Below are 17,545 nucleotides of genomic sequence, written 5' to 3'. Positions count from 1 at the left end.
AGGTTTTGCCACCAAGAAGAGGTCAAATCAGGTTATGCTGCCAAGTTCTAAAAAAGAAAACTTTTGATTTTCAGAGGTTACCAGACTTCAGCATTGCAGTTAAGGGTCTGAGGACCTGTATTTTATTTAGGATTTGTGCATGTAGAGTCTTAAGTAAAACAGGACTATAATTTTCCTTTCTTATACTGTCCTTGTCTGGATCTGGAATTAAGGATGAACCAGATGACTGCAGAGAAGGAATTAAAGAATGCATTCTCCTGCTTTCTATTTTCTGGAACAGTTTGTAGAACACTGGAATGATCTGTTCCTTGAAAAGTCTCCTGTAAAATTATCTGGGCCTGGTATTTTTGTGGCAAGATGTAACTACTACTTCACAATTTATTTAATAGTTATAGAGGATTATTCAAAGCTTTCTTCTCTATGTAAATTGAACTTCTCTAGGCGTCTGTTAATTTTGACTAAACTTTCAAATTTGTTGACATAAAATTATTGATAGTATTCTCTATCTTTTTAATCTGATCTATCTGTAATTAAATTCCCCTTTTCATTCTTGGTGTTTATTTATCACTTCTTTTTCTGATCAACATTGTCAGACATTTGTCTATTTTTCTAGTCTTCTTAAAGAATCAACTTCTAGCTTTGCTAATTTCTCATTTGGTCCCTGAACCCCTATCACTTTAAAACTGAATGTGTACATCAGCCTCCTAGCTAGATATTCTAACGCTAGTCTATTCCCTACTTGTAACCTAAAGTCCAACACAACTTTCCTCACTGTTCAGCTCCTGCTTAACTAATGGTTTTTGGATTTAAACTAGCTCTTCAGTTTAGTAGACTCATGCAATGCTATTTCACAATACCTTGAATCAGGACAGTTTCCTATGGTATCTCAACTTGCATAGTCACAATTTTATGCTTCTGTACAAATGATTTTCCCCATCTAAAATATCTTTTCTCCTCCTGAAAGCTAACCGAAATACTCAAAACTGATGATGTACCTTTTCCATGAAGTTCTGTGAAACTAACTCCACACACTCTATGGTTATCTTTCATTCTGTATTCTCTTAATATTTATATTTGAACAATACTATCACAAAATAGTGTTCACACTTTTTAATTTAACAAATTTACCATGTGCCAGGCACTGTTCTAAATAAATATAAACTTGTTTCTCATAGCAGACCTAAGAAGTATGGTTATCTCCATTTTCCTAAATGGAGGTACAGAGAGTTTACGTATTGACACAGCTAGTAAGTGGCAGAGCCTGGATTCAAATCCCAGAAGTCTGGCTCTAGACCATGTGCTCCTAACTATTACACTGTGCTTCCTTAAATTGCTGTAGTGATACTTTCCTAACCCTGCCCCAAACACAAGGTACTGTCTCTTAAACTGACATTTAAGCTCTTTCAGGGATGCATGTCTTCAATTTTTTATATCCTTCACCAGCTTTTTGTACAGACTTAAGCATCTAGCAGGTTTTTAGTGAATGCTCACAGAACTGAAGCATAAGACAACTTCAATTACTCAAGTCCAGCTTACATTATAAAAATAATTTTTAGGCAACCTAAGCTGCACTAAAGTGCTCCAGCCATTCTGTAATGCTTAAAGGAAAAATAACACAGATGACAGTTAATTTTATAAATAGTTAGCCTTGGAGCAATCCAAGGCATTTCGCTGTGCACATACAGATATGAAGCCCTAAAATATAACTGTGGCACAAACTATCTATGAAATTGCATTGTAACCTATGGTTATCTTTTTAACACCACAGGTCCAGAAACCAAACATTTAAGGGACACTAGATTAAAAAATTACTTACAAGCAAAGGAAACCAGGAACAAAATGAAAAGACAACCCATCAACTGGGAGAAAATATTTATAAATTATATATCTGATAAGGGGTTAATCTCCAAAATATATAAAGAACTCACACAACTAAACTAGAAAAAAACCAAACAACTCAATCAAAAAGTGGGCAGAGGATACAAAGAGATATTTTTCCAAAGAACACATACAGATGGCCAATAGGCACATAAAAAGATGCTCAACATCACTAATCATCATGGAAATGCAAATCAAAACTACACTAAGATATCACCTACACCCATCAAAATAGCTATAATCACCAAGACAAAAAATAACAAATGTTGGAGAGGATGTGGAGAAAAGGGAATGCTCATACACTGCTGGTGGGAATAGAAACTGCTGCAGCCACTATGGAAAACAGTACGGAGATTTCTCAAAAATTAAAAATGAAAATACCATGTGACCCAGCTATCCCACTACTGGGTACTTATCCAAAGAACTTGAAATCAACAATTCAGAGAGACTTATGGCGCCCCTATGTTCACTGTAGCATTATTCACTGTAGCCAAGAAGTGGAAGCAACCCAAGTGCCACTGACTGATGATTGGATAAAAAAGATGCGGCGTATACACATACGTATACACACACACACACACACACACACACACACACACACACACGCTGGACTACTACTCAGCCATAAAAAAAGGACAAAATCATCCCACTGGCAACAACATGGATGGACCTTAAGGGTATTATGTCCAATGAAGTGAGCCAGACAGAGAAAGACAAACACTGTATGATTTCACTCACATGTGGAAGATAAACTAACACACAAAGAGAACAGTTTAGCAGTTACCAAAGGGGAAGGGGGTTAGCGGGTGGGTATAAGAGATGGAGTACACTTATATAGTAACTGACAAGTAATAACGTACAACCGAAATTTCATGTTATAAACTATTATTACCTAATAAAAAATTAATTTCAAAAAATTACAGATCTAAAAGCCTCTAAAATGGGGCTGGCCTCGTGGCCGAGTGGTTAAGTTCGCGCGCTCCGCTGCAGGCGGCCCAGTGTTTCGTCAGTTCAAATCCTGGGCGCGGACATGGCACTGCTCATCAGACCACGCTGAGGCAGCGTCCCACATGCCACAACTAGAAGAACCCACAACGAAGAATACACAACTATGTACCTGGGGGCTTTGGGGAGAAAAAGGAAAAAATAAAATCTTAAAAAAAAAAAAAAAGCCTCTAAAATATAATTTCTCCAACTTTCTTAGAGTTCAACTATCATAATACATGAATCGAAAAACTAAAGCAATGCTATATAAAAGTGCAAGGAAATTCTAAAACATCTCTAAAAGTAAGACAGCTGAGACTACTGTGAGTTAAATCATCTGAAAGTAGATTATAAGGACAACTCAAAACCAACTCACCACTTCAATACAAGCGAGGGAAACACTGACATCAAATGAAAAGAAGTATACTATACCAAGTATTAAGTGGAATCAAATATACGAATCATTTGCAAGTGTGGAGGAAGAAAATCTAGGTCTGATTTTAGTTCCCATTTGTCTCTGTGGCCAGGAATAATAAAAATTAAAGACAAATTACTGTAGCCAGTGAACTTAAGATGCCAGTGACTGTAAACAGCACTATTATTTTATGTACCTCTAAAAGAGAAAAAAAATACATTGTTACTTAAATTATGACATACCATCAATTGTAAAACACATTCAGATTTAAGGGATATAAAAAAGTAAAAAAGAACAAAACATGGATTTTAGAATCAATGAAATACAGTTACATGACTAGCTAGGACAAATTAGGTGTGAAGAGATTTAATCTAATTCAAGGAACAATAACATTCAAGGAACATTATCATTAGTAAACTAACTGGAATCAGGGACCATGCTAAAATTTCAGATTATAAATATATATGTGGCACATTCCTTCCTTTCACAGTGCTCACAGTTAAGAAATTAACACTAAAAGTGCTATAGTAATAATAAATATCGAGTCATTGAAATACTCATGCCTTTTGAATCTAGTGACTCCACCGGTGTATGTTTACCCTAAAGAAATAATCCAAAAGGAACAAACTTTTATGAAAATTGGCCACTGCAATAAAAAACGATAGCAAAATTAAAACTTGGAAGTCTAACAATCTAGTTTTGATAAAATTTGCTAAATGGAAAACTACCTAATGACTAAAAGTATAATTTAAAAGACTATAGGCCATTATGGAAAATTATGACTAAGTGGGAAAAGATATGTATACACTATAATTGCAACTGAATAAAAATTAGATAAAATTGGGAGGGAGATAGAAAGAACATTACTGGGACATATGTTCAAAATGTTCAAAAATCTATCTTTTTAAACACAGATTGTAGATTAAATAATAGTATTGTGCCACTGTTAAATTTCTTGATTTTGGTATCTGTACTGTTGCTATTTAAGAGAATACTCTTGTTCTTAGAAAATATACAATGTATTTAATGGTAAAAAGAGTCCATTATCTCCAAGTTAAATCTCAAAGGGCTCAAAAACAAATAAACCTGAATACACATATAAACACAGCTCAAGCAACTGGGGAAAATGTAAACAGTAGAGAAATCTTGGTAAAGGGTATATCAGACCTCCTTTTACTCTTCCTACAAACATTCTCTCAGTTGAAATTATATCAAAATAAAGTTAACAAAACAATTAAGTAGATTTGTGATCAGAAAACAAAAAAGTAACACAAACCAAAGCAATTAAAATGGAAAGACTGTGGATACTTTATCTTTGTTAATAAGCATTAAGCAGTTTTAATAACATAAGCAAATGAAGAGAAAAATATTGAAGTTTTTTGGCAGTGACAAATGTGTAGCAAGAACTAGTGCTAACAGGCTGTGTGAAAAGATGCCAGAAATATTTAGTTAGTAGTGTGTTGTGACTCAAGAGTTTGTGCTTTAAGTTTAGATGAGTCTTATTTCAAAGCAGTTTACATGCCTAATACAGAGAATAGTTAATCATAAAATAAGGAAATACTACAGCTTAAACTTAGAAAATAAAATAGTGTATATCCAACTATAATAGGCAGCAATTACTACATGTAGGAAACTATCTAGAAAAAGCCTACTCAAAATATCCCTATCATTAACTGGGCTTGCTAAACAGCAGTCAGCTGTAGTAAATAAATAGGCATTGATTAAGACTATGGACTTAACTGATGAAGAAATTATCAATATGTAGAATAAAAAGCCTACTGAATGCTGTCTTAAGACCATAAAAATCTTGAATAAAAGTTTGTTTACGCTCAAGTATCAAAACAGTATTAGAAGTGAAGGTGCCAAAGCACCAGTGTGAAAAAGATCTAATAAAAATACAAATTATTAAATACAACTTCAACAGCATACAAATTTTGATTTCTGATGCTTACTACCATGAGGTAAGTTAACATCTACTGAAAATACAAAAGATGAGGAATGATGTCAGCATCAGGGCACAGTGAGCTTCCTCAGTAATCCCTCCCCTCCAACATACAATGAAAAGGACATTCATACTCCCACAGAGGACATCCAAACACAACAGAAAAAATGTTGGAGAAACCCACGCAGTCATACGATGCAGGGCGGAGAGGCTGGAGCCCCCCTCAGAGGAGGTGGAACACGGTAAAAGAAAACTTCTCTCCCTCCCCTAAAGACTGTAATCTGGGACCACAGGAGGCCTCTGAGAGGGAAGGAACAGGGTAGGGGACATTCAGATGCAGGAACATAAAGGATCCCTGATGGGCCCCTGCAGCCTAGAAGGAAGCCTTCTACTGGGGCAGAAGCTTCATGGGGGGTGACCTTATCAAGCCAACAGCCCAGGAGAGCAGATAGCAAGAGTACAGCGAGAAACCCCCGAGAGCATGCAGGAGAAAGCACCCCCACCCTCCACCACAGCCCGGCTCCACTACTTGGGATCTCATGGAAGGAATATGCGGCTCTTGACCCCCACCCAGTGGCAATAAGCAGTAATTGCGACCAAATAACAACAGGATACGAAAAAACAGAACCACTCCCTCTAGCAATATCAAACATTATATTAGATCTCCAGACGAGAGAGAAAACGACAAGTATCCAGAAATCGGTCCTGAGGACACACAAATATGTATCTAAATGACAAAGAATTCAAAATAGCTATCATCAAAAAACTCAACAAGTTAAAACAGAATGTAGAGAAACAATTCAACAAGTTCAGGAGCTACTTCACAAAAGAGATTGAAACTATAAAGAATCAATCAGAAATAGTAGAAATGAAAGACACAATGGAAGAAATAAAACAAAATATGGATTCCCTGAATGCTCAGGCGGACATCATAGAGGAGTGTATCAGCATAATCAAAGACGGAGATGCTCAAATGCTCCAGATAGAGGAGAAAGAGACCTAAGACAAAAAATAAATGAGGAAAGTCTCTAAGAAATAGATGACTCGCAACCTAAGAATTACAATTATTCCAGAAGGCGAAGTGAAGGAAAACGGAGAAAGCTTGTTCAAAGAAATAATAGCAAAGAACTTCCCAAAACTAGGGAAGGAGATGGAAATCCACGTGGAAGAGGCTACCAGATCTCCTAAATATGTCAATGTAAAAAGACTGACTGCAAGGCATATAGCAATGAAACTGGCACAACCAAATGACAAATAAAGAATACTAAGGGCAGCAAGGCAGAAGAAAATAAGCTACAAAGGAACCTCTATCAGGGTTTCAGCAGATTTCTCTGCAGAAACCTTACAGGCTAGGAGAGACTGGAAGGACATATTCAAGTCTTTGAAGGATACAAACTTTCAGCCAAGAATACTCTATCCCATGAAAATATCCTTCAGATATGTTGGAGGACTTTCCCAGACAAACATAAGTTAAGGGAGTTCATAGCCACAAGATAACCCCTACAAGAAATCCTCAAGAAGGCCCTCATACCTGGGAGGCAGGTGGGGAAGAAGGGATTACAAAGCATGGAGTAAGGAGATAAACAGGTAGACAGAATCAGAGCAGGATAGCAAATACTCAATTATAGCATTAAAGACAAACGGAAGGAAAATACCAAAGACAAAGATAATCTTGTCATTTTAACCACAAACTCATAACACAAGATGGAATAAGATGTGAGAAAAACAACTTAGGAGGGAAGAGAAAAGGGACTGAATCAGTTTAGTCTAAGGAAAAAAGACACCATCAGAAAAGGGACTATCTTATCCACAAGATTTTGAACACAAATCTCATGGTAACCACTAAACAAAAAAAGCAGAACACAGACACAAATAATAAATAAGGACAAAACAAAGAAACACAACATAAAAAACCACATAACTTGACTGGTCGACCAAAATACACAGAACAAGAAACAAAGGAAATGCAGGAGAACTGGAAAACGACTGATAAAATGGTAGCATTAAGCCCTCATATATCAATAATCACCCTAAATGTAAATGGACTGAATTCTCCAATAAAAAGACACAGAGTGGAAAGATGGATTAAAGTACAAGAACCAGGGCCAGCCCTGTGGCCCAGTGGTTAAGTTTGTGCGCTCTGCTTTGGCAGCCCAGGGTTTCGCCAGTTCAAATCTTGGACGCAGACATGGCACCGCTCATCGGGCCATGTTGAGGCGGAATCCCACATGCCACAACGAGAAGGACCCACAACTAAAAAATATACAACTATGTACTGGTGGGATTTGGGAAGAAAACGCAAAAAAGAACAAGATGCAACATTATGCTGCCTCCAGGAAACACATCTCAGCTCCAATGACAAACACAGGCTCAGAGTGAAGGGCTGGAAGACGATACTCCAAGCTAACGGCAAATAAAAGAAAGCAAGTGTTGCCATACTTAGACAAAGTAGACTTCAAGATAAGACAGGAAAAGAGAGACAAAGAGGGGCAGTATATAATGATCAACAGGACATTCCATCAAGAAGAAATAACACTTGTAAATATCTATGCATCCAACACAGCAGCATCAAAGTACATAAAGCAACTATTAACAAGGCTAAAATAAGATATTAACAATAACACAATAATAGTAGGGGACCACAACACTCCACTCACATCAATGAATAGATCATCCAGACAGAAAATCAACAAGGAAACAGTGGAATTAAATGAAAAGCCACACAAGTTGGACTTAACAGACATATATACAACACTCCATCCCAAAACAGCAGAATATACGTGCTTCTCAACTGCGCACGGAACATTCTGCAGGACAGACCATATGGTGGGAAACAAGGCAAGCCTCAATAAATTTAAGAAGATTGAAATGATAACAAGCATCTTTTCTGATCACATGCTATAAAGCTAGAAATTAATTACAAGAAAAAAGCTGAGAAAGGTACAAAGAAGTGGAAACTAAACAACATGCTATTGAACAAGCAATGGATCACTGAAGAAATTAAAGGAGAAATCAAAAAACATCTGGAGACAAATGAAAATGAAAACATATCATACCAACTCATATGGGGTGCAGCAAAAGCTGTATTAGGAGGGAAATTTACCACAATAGAGGCTCACCTTAACAAACAAGAAAAATCCCAAATAAGTCATCTCAAACTACAACTAATTGAATTAGAAAAAGAACAACAAACAAAGCCCAAAGTCTGCAGAAGGAGAGAAACAATAAAAATCAGAGCAGAAAAAAATGCTATCGAAACAAAAAAGGCAGTAGAAAGCATCAATGAAACAGCTGGTTCTTTGAGAAGATAAATAAAATTGACAAACCCCTAGCCAGACTTACAAAGAAAATAAGAGAGAAAGGATAGATAAATAAAATTAGAAATGAAGGAAGAGAAATAACAATGGATACCAGAGAAAGACAACGGATTATAAGAGAATACTATGAAAAACTATATGCCAAAACATGGACAAAATGGACAATCTAGAGGAAACGGATAAATTTTTAGACTCTTACAACCTCCCAAAGCTGAATCAAGAAGAAATAGAGAATGTGAATAGACCAATCACAAGTAAAGAGATTGAAACAGCAATCAAAAGCATCCCAAAGAATAAAAGCACAGGACCAGAGGGCTTCCCTGGGGAATTCTACCAAACATTCAGAGAGGATTTAATACCTATCCTTCTCAAGCTATTCCAAAAAATTAGGGAAGATGGACTGCTTCCTAACACATTCTACAAGGCCAACATCACTCTGATACCAAAGCCTGACAAGGACAACACAAAAAAGGAAAACTACAGGCCAATAGCGCTGATGAACATAGATGCAAAAATCCTCAACAAAATATTGGCAACCCAAATACAGCAATACATCAAAAAGATCATGGATCAAGTGGGATTAATACCAGGTACACAGGGACTGTTTAACATTCACAAATCAATGAATGTGATACACATTAACAAAATAAGGAATAAAAACCACATGATCATCTCAATAGATGCAGAGAAAGCATTTGACAAGATCCAACTGCCATTTATAATAAAAACTCTTAGCAAAATGGGGATAGAAGGAAATTACCTCAACATAATAAAGGCCATATATGACAAATGCACAGCCAACATCATACTCACTGGGGAAAAACTGAATGCAATCTCTCCAAGAACAGCAACAAGACAAGGATGCCCACTATCTCCACTCTTATTCAACATAGTACTGGAGGTTTAGGCCAGAGCAAATAGGCAAGAGAAAGGAATAAAGGGAATCCAAACAGGTAATGAAGAAGTCAAACTCCACAGACGACATGATTTTATATACAGAAAACCCTAAAGAATCCATTGGAAAACTATTAGAAATAATTAATAACTACAGTAAAGTGGCGGACTACAAAATCAACTTACCCAAAGCAATCTACAGATTCAATGCAATCCCAATCAGAATCCCAATGACATTCTGCAGGGAAACAGAGCAAAGAATCCTAAAATTCATATGGGGCAACCAAAGACCCCGAATTGCTAAAGCAATACTGAGAAAAAAGAACAAAGCCGGAGGCATCACAACCCCTGACTTCAAAATGTACTACAAAGCCATAGTGATCAAAATGGCATGGTACTAGCACAAAAACAGACCTACAGATTAATAGAACAGAACTGAAAGCCCAGAAATAAAAACTCAAATATATGGACAGGTAACCTTTGACAAAGGTGCCAAGAACATACTATGAAAAAAAACAAGTCTCTTAAAGAAATGACATTGGGACAACTGGACAGCCACATGCAAAAGAATGAAAGGAGATCATTATCTCACACCACACACAAAAATAAATTCAAAATGGATCAAAGACTTGAAGATAAGTCCTGAAACCATAAAACTCCTGTAAGATAATATAGGTAGTACACGCTTTGACATGAAACTTAAAAGGACGTTTTCAAATACCATGTCTTCTCAGACAAGGGAAACAAAAGAAAAAACAAAGAAGTGGGAGTTCATCAGACTAAAGAGCTTCTGCAAGGCAAAAGAAACTAGGATCAAAACAAAAAGACAACCCACCAATTGGGAGAAAATATTTGCAAATCATCTATCTAATAATGGGTTAATCCCCAAAATATACAAGGAACTCACACAACAGAACAACAAAAAAACAAACAGCCTGATCAAAAAATGGACAGACAACATGAAGACATTTTTCCAAAGAAGATATACAGATGGCCAATAAACACATTAAAAGATGTTCAACATCACTAATCATCAGGGAAATGCAAATCAAAACTACACTAAGATACCACCTTTACAACTGTTAAAATGGCTATAATCACTAAGACTAAAAATAACAAATGTTGGAGAGGGTGTGGAGAAAACGGAACCCTCATACACTGCTAGTGGGAATGCAAACTGGTGCAGCCACTACGGAAATCAGTATGCAGATTCCTCAAAAAACTAAAGACAGAACTACCATATGACCCAGCTATCCCACTACTGGGTATCTACCCAAACAACCTGAAATCAACAACCCAAAGTAACATACGTACCCCTATGCTCACTGTAGCACTATTCACAAGAGCCAATACATGGAAACAATCCAATTGCCCAGGGACTGATGATTGGATAAAGAAGAGGTGGTATACATATATACGATGGAATACAACTCAACCATAAAAAAAGACAAATTCATTCCATTTGCAACAGCATGGAAGGACCTGGAGGGAATTATGCTAAGCAAAATAAGCCAGACTGAGAAAAAGACAAACACCAGATGATTTCAAACTCATGTAGAATATAAACAAAAACATGGACAAAACAGTTCAGTGGTTACCAGGGGAAGCGGGGTGGGGAGTGGGCATGGGGTGGGGGTGAAGGGGAGCACTTATGTGGTGACAGACAAGAAATAAGGTACAATTGAAATTTCCCAATGACGTAAGCTATTATGAACTCAAATTTTAAAAAAGTTACATAAAAAAATACATATATAAAAGATGAAAACTTGCTATTTGGTCAAATTTCTATCATTCAAACTTCAAAAATCTTTCTGCATGCCTTTACAACAGTATACCACCATCCACAAAAAAGCTGCCTGGAAAAGTTAATACATTTCCAAGACTACAAATTATTACAGTTTTATTGTAGTGTTAATATCCTTGAGTGAGACAGGTATACAAAATTAATATTGGAAAACTAGTAGGTCAGAATGAAAAAACAGACAAATGGAATGCTTACAGACAAACAGAAAAAAAGAAAATCACTTTATCAATCTGGGTTTCTGTAAAAAGAATAAACACATTCACCTAGAATCTTTATGCTGAAGAATATGAAATCAAACTTCTACCCCAAATAAGATAAAGCACAAGTAAACAAAATGCAATAAAATAAGTAACCAAAAAAAATGCCCTCACAAAATATTCAGAAAATTAAAAAGAGCTAATTATATTTACTGAATGACATAAAGCAGCCTAAGTTTTCTGTAATGTCAAATCCATTATCTTTAAAAAAAAAAAATTTTTTTAAAGGCAAACAAATCTTAATAAACATTACTGACCATAAATTAAACTTACCTTCTTATCTTCTTTTACTTTGTGGGTTTTCTTCTTCATCTTCTTATCATCTAACTCCTGGTCGGAAGTGATTGCAGGATTATCAATACCACCTTTCCAAGTTTCCACAGGAGAAAGCAGTGGATCTTCCTCACTTCCTCGATGTCTTCCTTTTCTTTTTGTTTTAGAAGTGGTAAAAGCCTCATCATCACTTGCATCTGAATGTGTTCTTCTATAGTACGACTTGGCTTTACTAAACAAGGTTTTAGATTTATATTTGTATTTTGAAGGCCTTCGTTCTCCATGACTTTTTGAGGTTCTATCTGAAAATCCATTTTCTTCATCTCCTTGGGTGTTATTTACAAATGAGTTTCGAATTTTAATAATGCGATTCTGACTATCATCTGGGACAACATATATCTCATCAGGATAGCCCTTCTGTCTGAAGATTGTGTCAATGGGTTCCGAATAGTTATCTGAAGGATCCATATCTTCAGGATGTGCCAAAGGCACCCGGGAAGTCTGTTTTCTTGGATTTTTACCTATACCAGCTTCAATTGTTTTTAAAAGGTTTGGATCTAGTTTTTTCACATTTGTCTTAGGTACAACTGGTTTAGGTTTAATAGGTGGAGGCACTTTATGGTTGCGTTCATGGTCATGACAGTTTGGGGTACTATGAATAGGATATTCATTTCCTTCCAAATCTAATCTGTATCTGGAACGGTCACTAGGTGTTGGAAGCAACTGTACATCATCCCCAATTGGACTATAAGGAGGTGGCGCTTCTGTATCATCATCTGAATCAGGGTAGTTGTTATAGGGAAAACAGTCTCTGGGAGATGGTAGAAAAACATCTTCGCTTTGATGGGTTGATTCTCTTGTATTATCAGATAAATAAGAATTTTCTATCATATTTTTTTTCTCTAGAACATCACTGAAAAACAGTGTAAAGACCTCAGTTTGCCGATGATATTGAGATAAAGAATACAACGCTGTAAATTTAGCAGTGATCTCAGTTGCAATGTGTTCACCTTCAGTCATTAATTCCTTAATGGCCTCATTTTCAAAAAAATCTGCTTGGCTGTCAGTAACTGCCACAAGCTGTACAGGAATGGTGTCCTGAACTTCTGATAGAAATGCTCGAAGCATTCCCATTGACGCTTTCCGTTTGGCAGAATAAACTAATATATACCCATGAACCAGTTCATCTTTCCGAACTCCAATTGATGAATGGTATGATAAGATTGTGATCTGTATTCGCCTCCTTTTTTCACCAATAATTTTATCAAGCATTAGGGAATTATTCTGTCCAGCTTGAGCAGCACTGCAAGAATGAGAATCAAGGAAGGGTGAAAGAATAAGATCCACACTAAATGGATCACCACACATGGCACACATGACAATTCTCAAGTCAGCTTCCGATACATCCTTATTGGTAGGAACTGGGCTCACCACATCTAAATTATGTTTAACTGATTCTAATACTCCTCTTAGAGCTTGCTTTATCTGGGTTTCATTAAATTTACGAGGATATGTACCAGCAGGTACATCTACAAAAGGACATTGTAACTTGTTTGCCAACTGTTGCCCTTGGTGCCTGAGAATTGGTAGATTCTTACTAATAGAATCTCTCTGATTAGCCAGAATTAATGTAAATGGAAGATTAGCCATATATTTATCTTTTCTGATCTGAGAAGCTTCAGTTCTTATTTTTCCAATAAATTCACCAATAAAATTCAGTGACTCAATGGAATTAAATACACAGAAGCACCCATGTGGTTTAAAGGCGGCAGTCCACAACTGACTTAAAAAGTAAGGCGACTTGGCATCAACTGGCCGAAGATCAAGTTCATAAATTTTTCCATCTAAGGCATACTCATCATCAGTGGATTGTGTCCTTATCTCATTTGCTAGCTCTTGGGCAAGGCCATCCTTCCCTAAAATGAAAAGATTAACTTTATCTATATTGGTACTATCATGATACAACCGTAAGCGGCCATGATCCAACTGCAAAAGGCTACTGGCAAGTAACTGCTCCACTTTAATGTCAGTACAATTTTGGCCACTAAGACATGTTTCTTTAGTGGGATGATAAACAAACCCTATATGCTTAAGTAGAAGAGATTCCCTATCAGGTGCAAGTTTCTGTAAAGCTTTATATCTAGGTTCTTCGCTCAAAACTGTATGAATTTCACTCATTTTATCTGAACTGGGTGTTGCATTAAGATCTAAATCATAAAAAAGTTCAGAATGCTCAAAAAGCATTTCCTGAAACTCTTCTTTGGCTTTTTCAACTATTTCTCGCTGATGCCTACCATACACTTCTTTGCTATCAGCCTCAGTAATATATTTGAAGGCTTCATCCTCCATAACAAAGCACATAACTTCCTCCCACGGCTGCCCAGGTGAAATGAACTGAATTTTTTCCAAAGTCTTTTTGAATTTTTCCTTCATTTCTACCCTCCTCTTCTCTGATATTAGATGTTGTACATGGTTCTGATAGACTTTTTCAGCTTCTAAAGTGCTCAGGAGGTCAAATGGAATCCGTCTATCATTAATTTTGTCTATATGGTCAGTTTCATCCCAAGGTGTTTTCTCTAGCACCACAAAACATAACTGAAAATCTGCTCTCTTTTCCATTAATTTCAAAGCTTCTGACCAATTCAAATGTTCAATCTCTTCTAGATTTGGCAAAAGAGTGTTAAAAGCTCTTGGTAAAGTGTTTATATATTCTTCTCTCCTTTTTCTTATATGTTCCTGTTTAAGTTGTTCTATATGTTTTGAAAACGTATTTCTGGCCTTTCTTGTTCCCTCTAAGTTGATGTATTCTTCATAATCAGGATGATTTTTTAATTTATTACTAACAGTTTTCCAAGTTGCATGATAATCTCTCACAGTCTGCACAAGTTTTTCAAACTTATCTGTTGCTGTGACAACAAGTTGTCTCTGTGTTTTATAAGCATCCAGATAGGGAATAATTTTAGGTTTGCCACGAGTTTTATCCAACATTTGTACCAGTGCAGTGAAACATGTCTCAATGTTGACGTTAAATCGTGCTGATGTTTCCACTACAAGAAGGTTCTTTTTGTTTGAAGCAAATGCCTGAACTTCTCTAAGGTAATGATCCACGCATTCATCACATTTAGTTGCTGCTATTATTACAGGTTTTTTTGATTTTGATAGTTGGACAAAAAGGTTATTCACAAATTTAAGTTGGTCATCAAACTTTCTATTACATCCCTGACTTACGTCAATGCACAATAAAAATCCATCTACGTTGAGCTTCCCTTCAGGCATTTGCTTCTGTTCAAAGTCTTGCTCCAAGCCCAGCTGATCAGTGCAAATGTACATTAGTTTTTCTGCTGACTGCAATTTAGAGGCAGCTGCACGTTTTATATATGGTTGCAAATTCGTACTCCGATGAGGCAAGAAAGTCTGGTCATCAATGAACTCTGTTTGTTCAATGACATGAATTTTGCATTCTACTCCATCTTCACCATTTTGTGTTATGTCACCCCAGTACAAAAAGTGATCATTATTTACTACTCGTCCTCCAAAGTCAATGGTGCTAAGCACAGAAGTATGCTCTGGATAATATTCATCTGCTTTTGAGCGTACAAATCTATTGCACAAACAGGACTTTCCAACTCCACAGTTACCCTTGTCTTTTTCAGTCCCAGAGAGTCCAACTACACTGATAGTATAGGATGGGGGGCGAGGCTCTTTGTTTTTTGCCATCATAACTCTCTTCTCATGTCTCTACATTCATAAAGGTAATCAGATATACTTCTCATTCTGAAAATAAAATTCCCTCAAAATACAGATCCCGAATTTCAGAACTATATTTGGTTCTTTGTATTTCCCTCATTTCTGTGCAGAAAGGTCTTCAAGATCATATGGATCATCTTCCTAGAAAGAGGAGAAAAAGGACAATTCTTAATCATGAATTACACACACTGAATTATATATATATTAAAGATGCTCACAACAAAGCACCATGCAAGTTAACAGCAATGTTACATGTATTCTAAGAAGGCACCAGAAAGAGAGTTTATGATTTACTGTTACAAATGCAAGCTGACCTCAAAATTTAAGGCAAATCTAACAATTAAAATGACTAAATATAAAATGTAATGTAATGTCTCACAAACTTTAAAATAAGCCCCTATTAACCAAATGTGCATTTTCTCTCAACTCCTTCCTGAGTTTGAAGAACCAACTAGTCCTTCCTCTCCCTCAATTTTCCTGCCTTATGTGACAGGAGACTATTTGGTGATAATAAAACGTATTAATTGCCTTAACAATTCCCTCATGACTTTTAAACACAACCTGCTATCTATTACATGGCTCCTCAAAACTTATTCCCTGAAATGGAATTTCATACAAATTTATCAAGATTTGGGGATTAAAAATTTTCCAAGAAGTGTCAAAACAGTCCTGTGAAATTTATAAAATTTTATGCCCAAAACCAATTAAGAATATTTAAATACTTAAACAGGGAAATAGAAGAAAACGGACAGTTAATACAAATAAGTACAATATTTAATTAGATAGATCAATGCTTCTCAAATTATCCAAGGTGAAGGACTAATTTTTTTTTCATATCTGCAAGTCCAATTTTGTAGAAAATAATTTTTTTTTAAAATCCAAGCCCCAATGTCTTATTAAATTCAAGATACATTAAATTACTGTCAAATTGTTTCCAAATGTTCTTGATTTCTACATTTATTTTCTATCAGAGTAGTTATAAAGAACTCATGGATCACATTTTGAGTAACACCAAGCTAAAGAATTTTAAGATTATATACTTGAGATAATCTTTTAGAATTTTTTAATATACCAACATTATGTAACCTTTAAGAATTGCATGTAATTTAATTTAGGTTATTTATTTATGTGGAAACAAGGAATTGGTCTCTTATAAAAGTTTTATTTGGTACGTCACATTCTTTTGAGGTTGAATTAAAAGCAAGACATCATTTCCACATCAAAATTTCACAAGGTGGGGAAAATATCCAGTCATGTACATCAACAGATGTGAAAATTATCTTCAATCCAGATAAAATAAAGAATATATAGAACTTGGAGAGAAAAAAAATAAAAGGTAAGAACCACCAAATACCTGGCTTCTCCACTGACCTCAACTGCAAGTAAACATCTATTCAGATTATACTGCAACTTGCTCTAACAACTAATGGAAAAGAGAAATTGTTCTTGTAATTTAAAATTTTGGCTAATGTTTCTGCTAATATTTAAAAATAAAATTTCAGATTTATTCTTATTCTCTAGAAGTTTATTCTATTAGCCTCAACCAAATATTAACAATATCACCCATGTGATACCCAAACAAAATGTTTAAGGTCACTTTTGTAACGAATAAAACATTACTATGTTGAAGGAGCAACACAAGTAGAAAACCATGAGTAAATAGAACAGATTTCAAATTTGACTCCTATAATTTACTAGTTTATGACAATAATAAAACACCAAACCTCTTGAGACATGGTTCCTCCATCTATAAAATGGGGCCACATATCTATACAAATTTAAGAACTAAATCACTTTTTAAAATGTTAAGTGCCTAGTATACAAAAGGTGCTTAATAAACACTAGTTCTGTTTCTTAATTGATTCTTAGAACCAGGGAAGCTGCCGAAGATTTATAAAAACAATGTGATGAGACTTGTGACTTACAAATATTTATCTGACAGCAGTATACACAATAATTAGAAGTAAGAGGAATTAGGGCAGTCTCATCCGATCCTATTAACTCTTTTCTTATTAGCAAAATTTTTTAAAAATC

At 35.7% G+C, this 17,545-nt stretch overlaps 1 protein-coding gene across 15 annotated transcripts in view; it reads right to left on the bottom strand.

Moving 5' to 3' along the window:
• ARHGAP5 (Rho GTPase activating protein 5) overlaps positions 1–17,545 on the bottom strand; it is a 128,311-nt gene that overhangs the window by 57,019 nt on the left and 53,747 nt on the right. For 13 of the 15 annotated variants that reach the window (XM_070241707.1, XM_023623619.2, XM_070241716.1 and 10 more), the window contains one exon: positions 11,765–15,652. In XM_070241707.1, the coding sequence (XP_070097808.1) occupies positions 11,765–15,484 (3,720 nt within the window). In that variant the 5' untranslated portion in view covers positions 15,485–15,652. The remainder of the gene's footprint in view (positions 1–11,764; positions 15,653–17,545) is intronic. The other 2 variants (XM_070241725.1, XM_070241734.1) reach the window with 1 other exon arrangement.

The sequence above is a fragment of the Equus caballus genome, chromosome 1, assembly GCF_041296265.1.
Source record: "Equus caballus isolate H_3958 breed thoroughbred chromosome 1, TB-T2T, whole genome shotgun sequence".
NCBI classification, from domain to species: Eukaryota; Metazoa; Chordata; class Mammalia; order Perissodactyla; family Equidae; genus Equus; species Equus caballus.
Note: the sequence above shows the minus strand (reverse complement) of the source record. Positions and strands in the feature narration are given on the sequence as shown.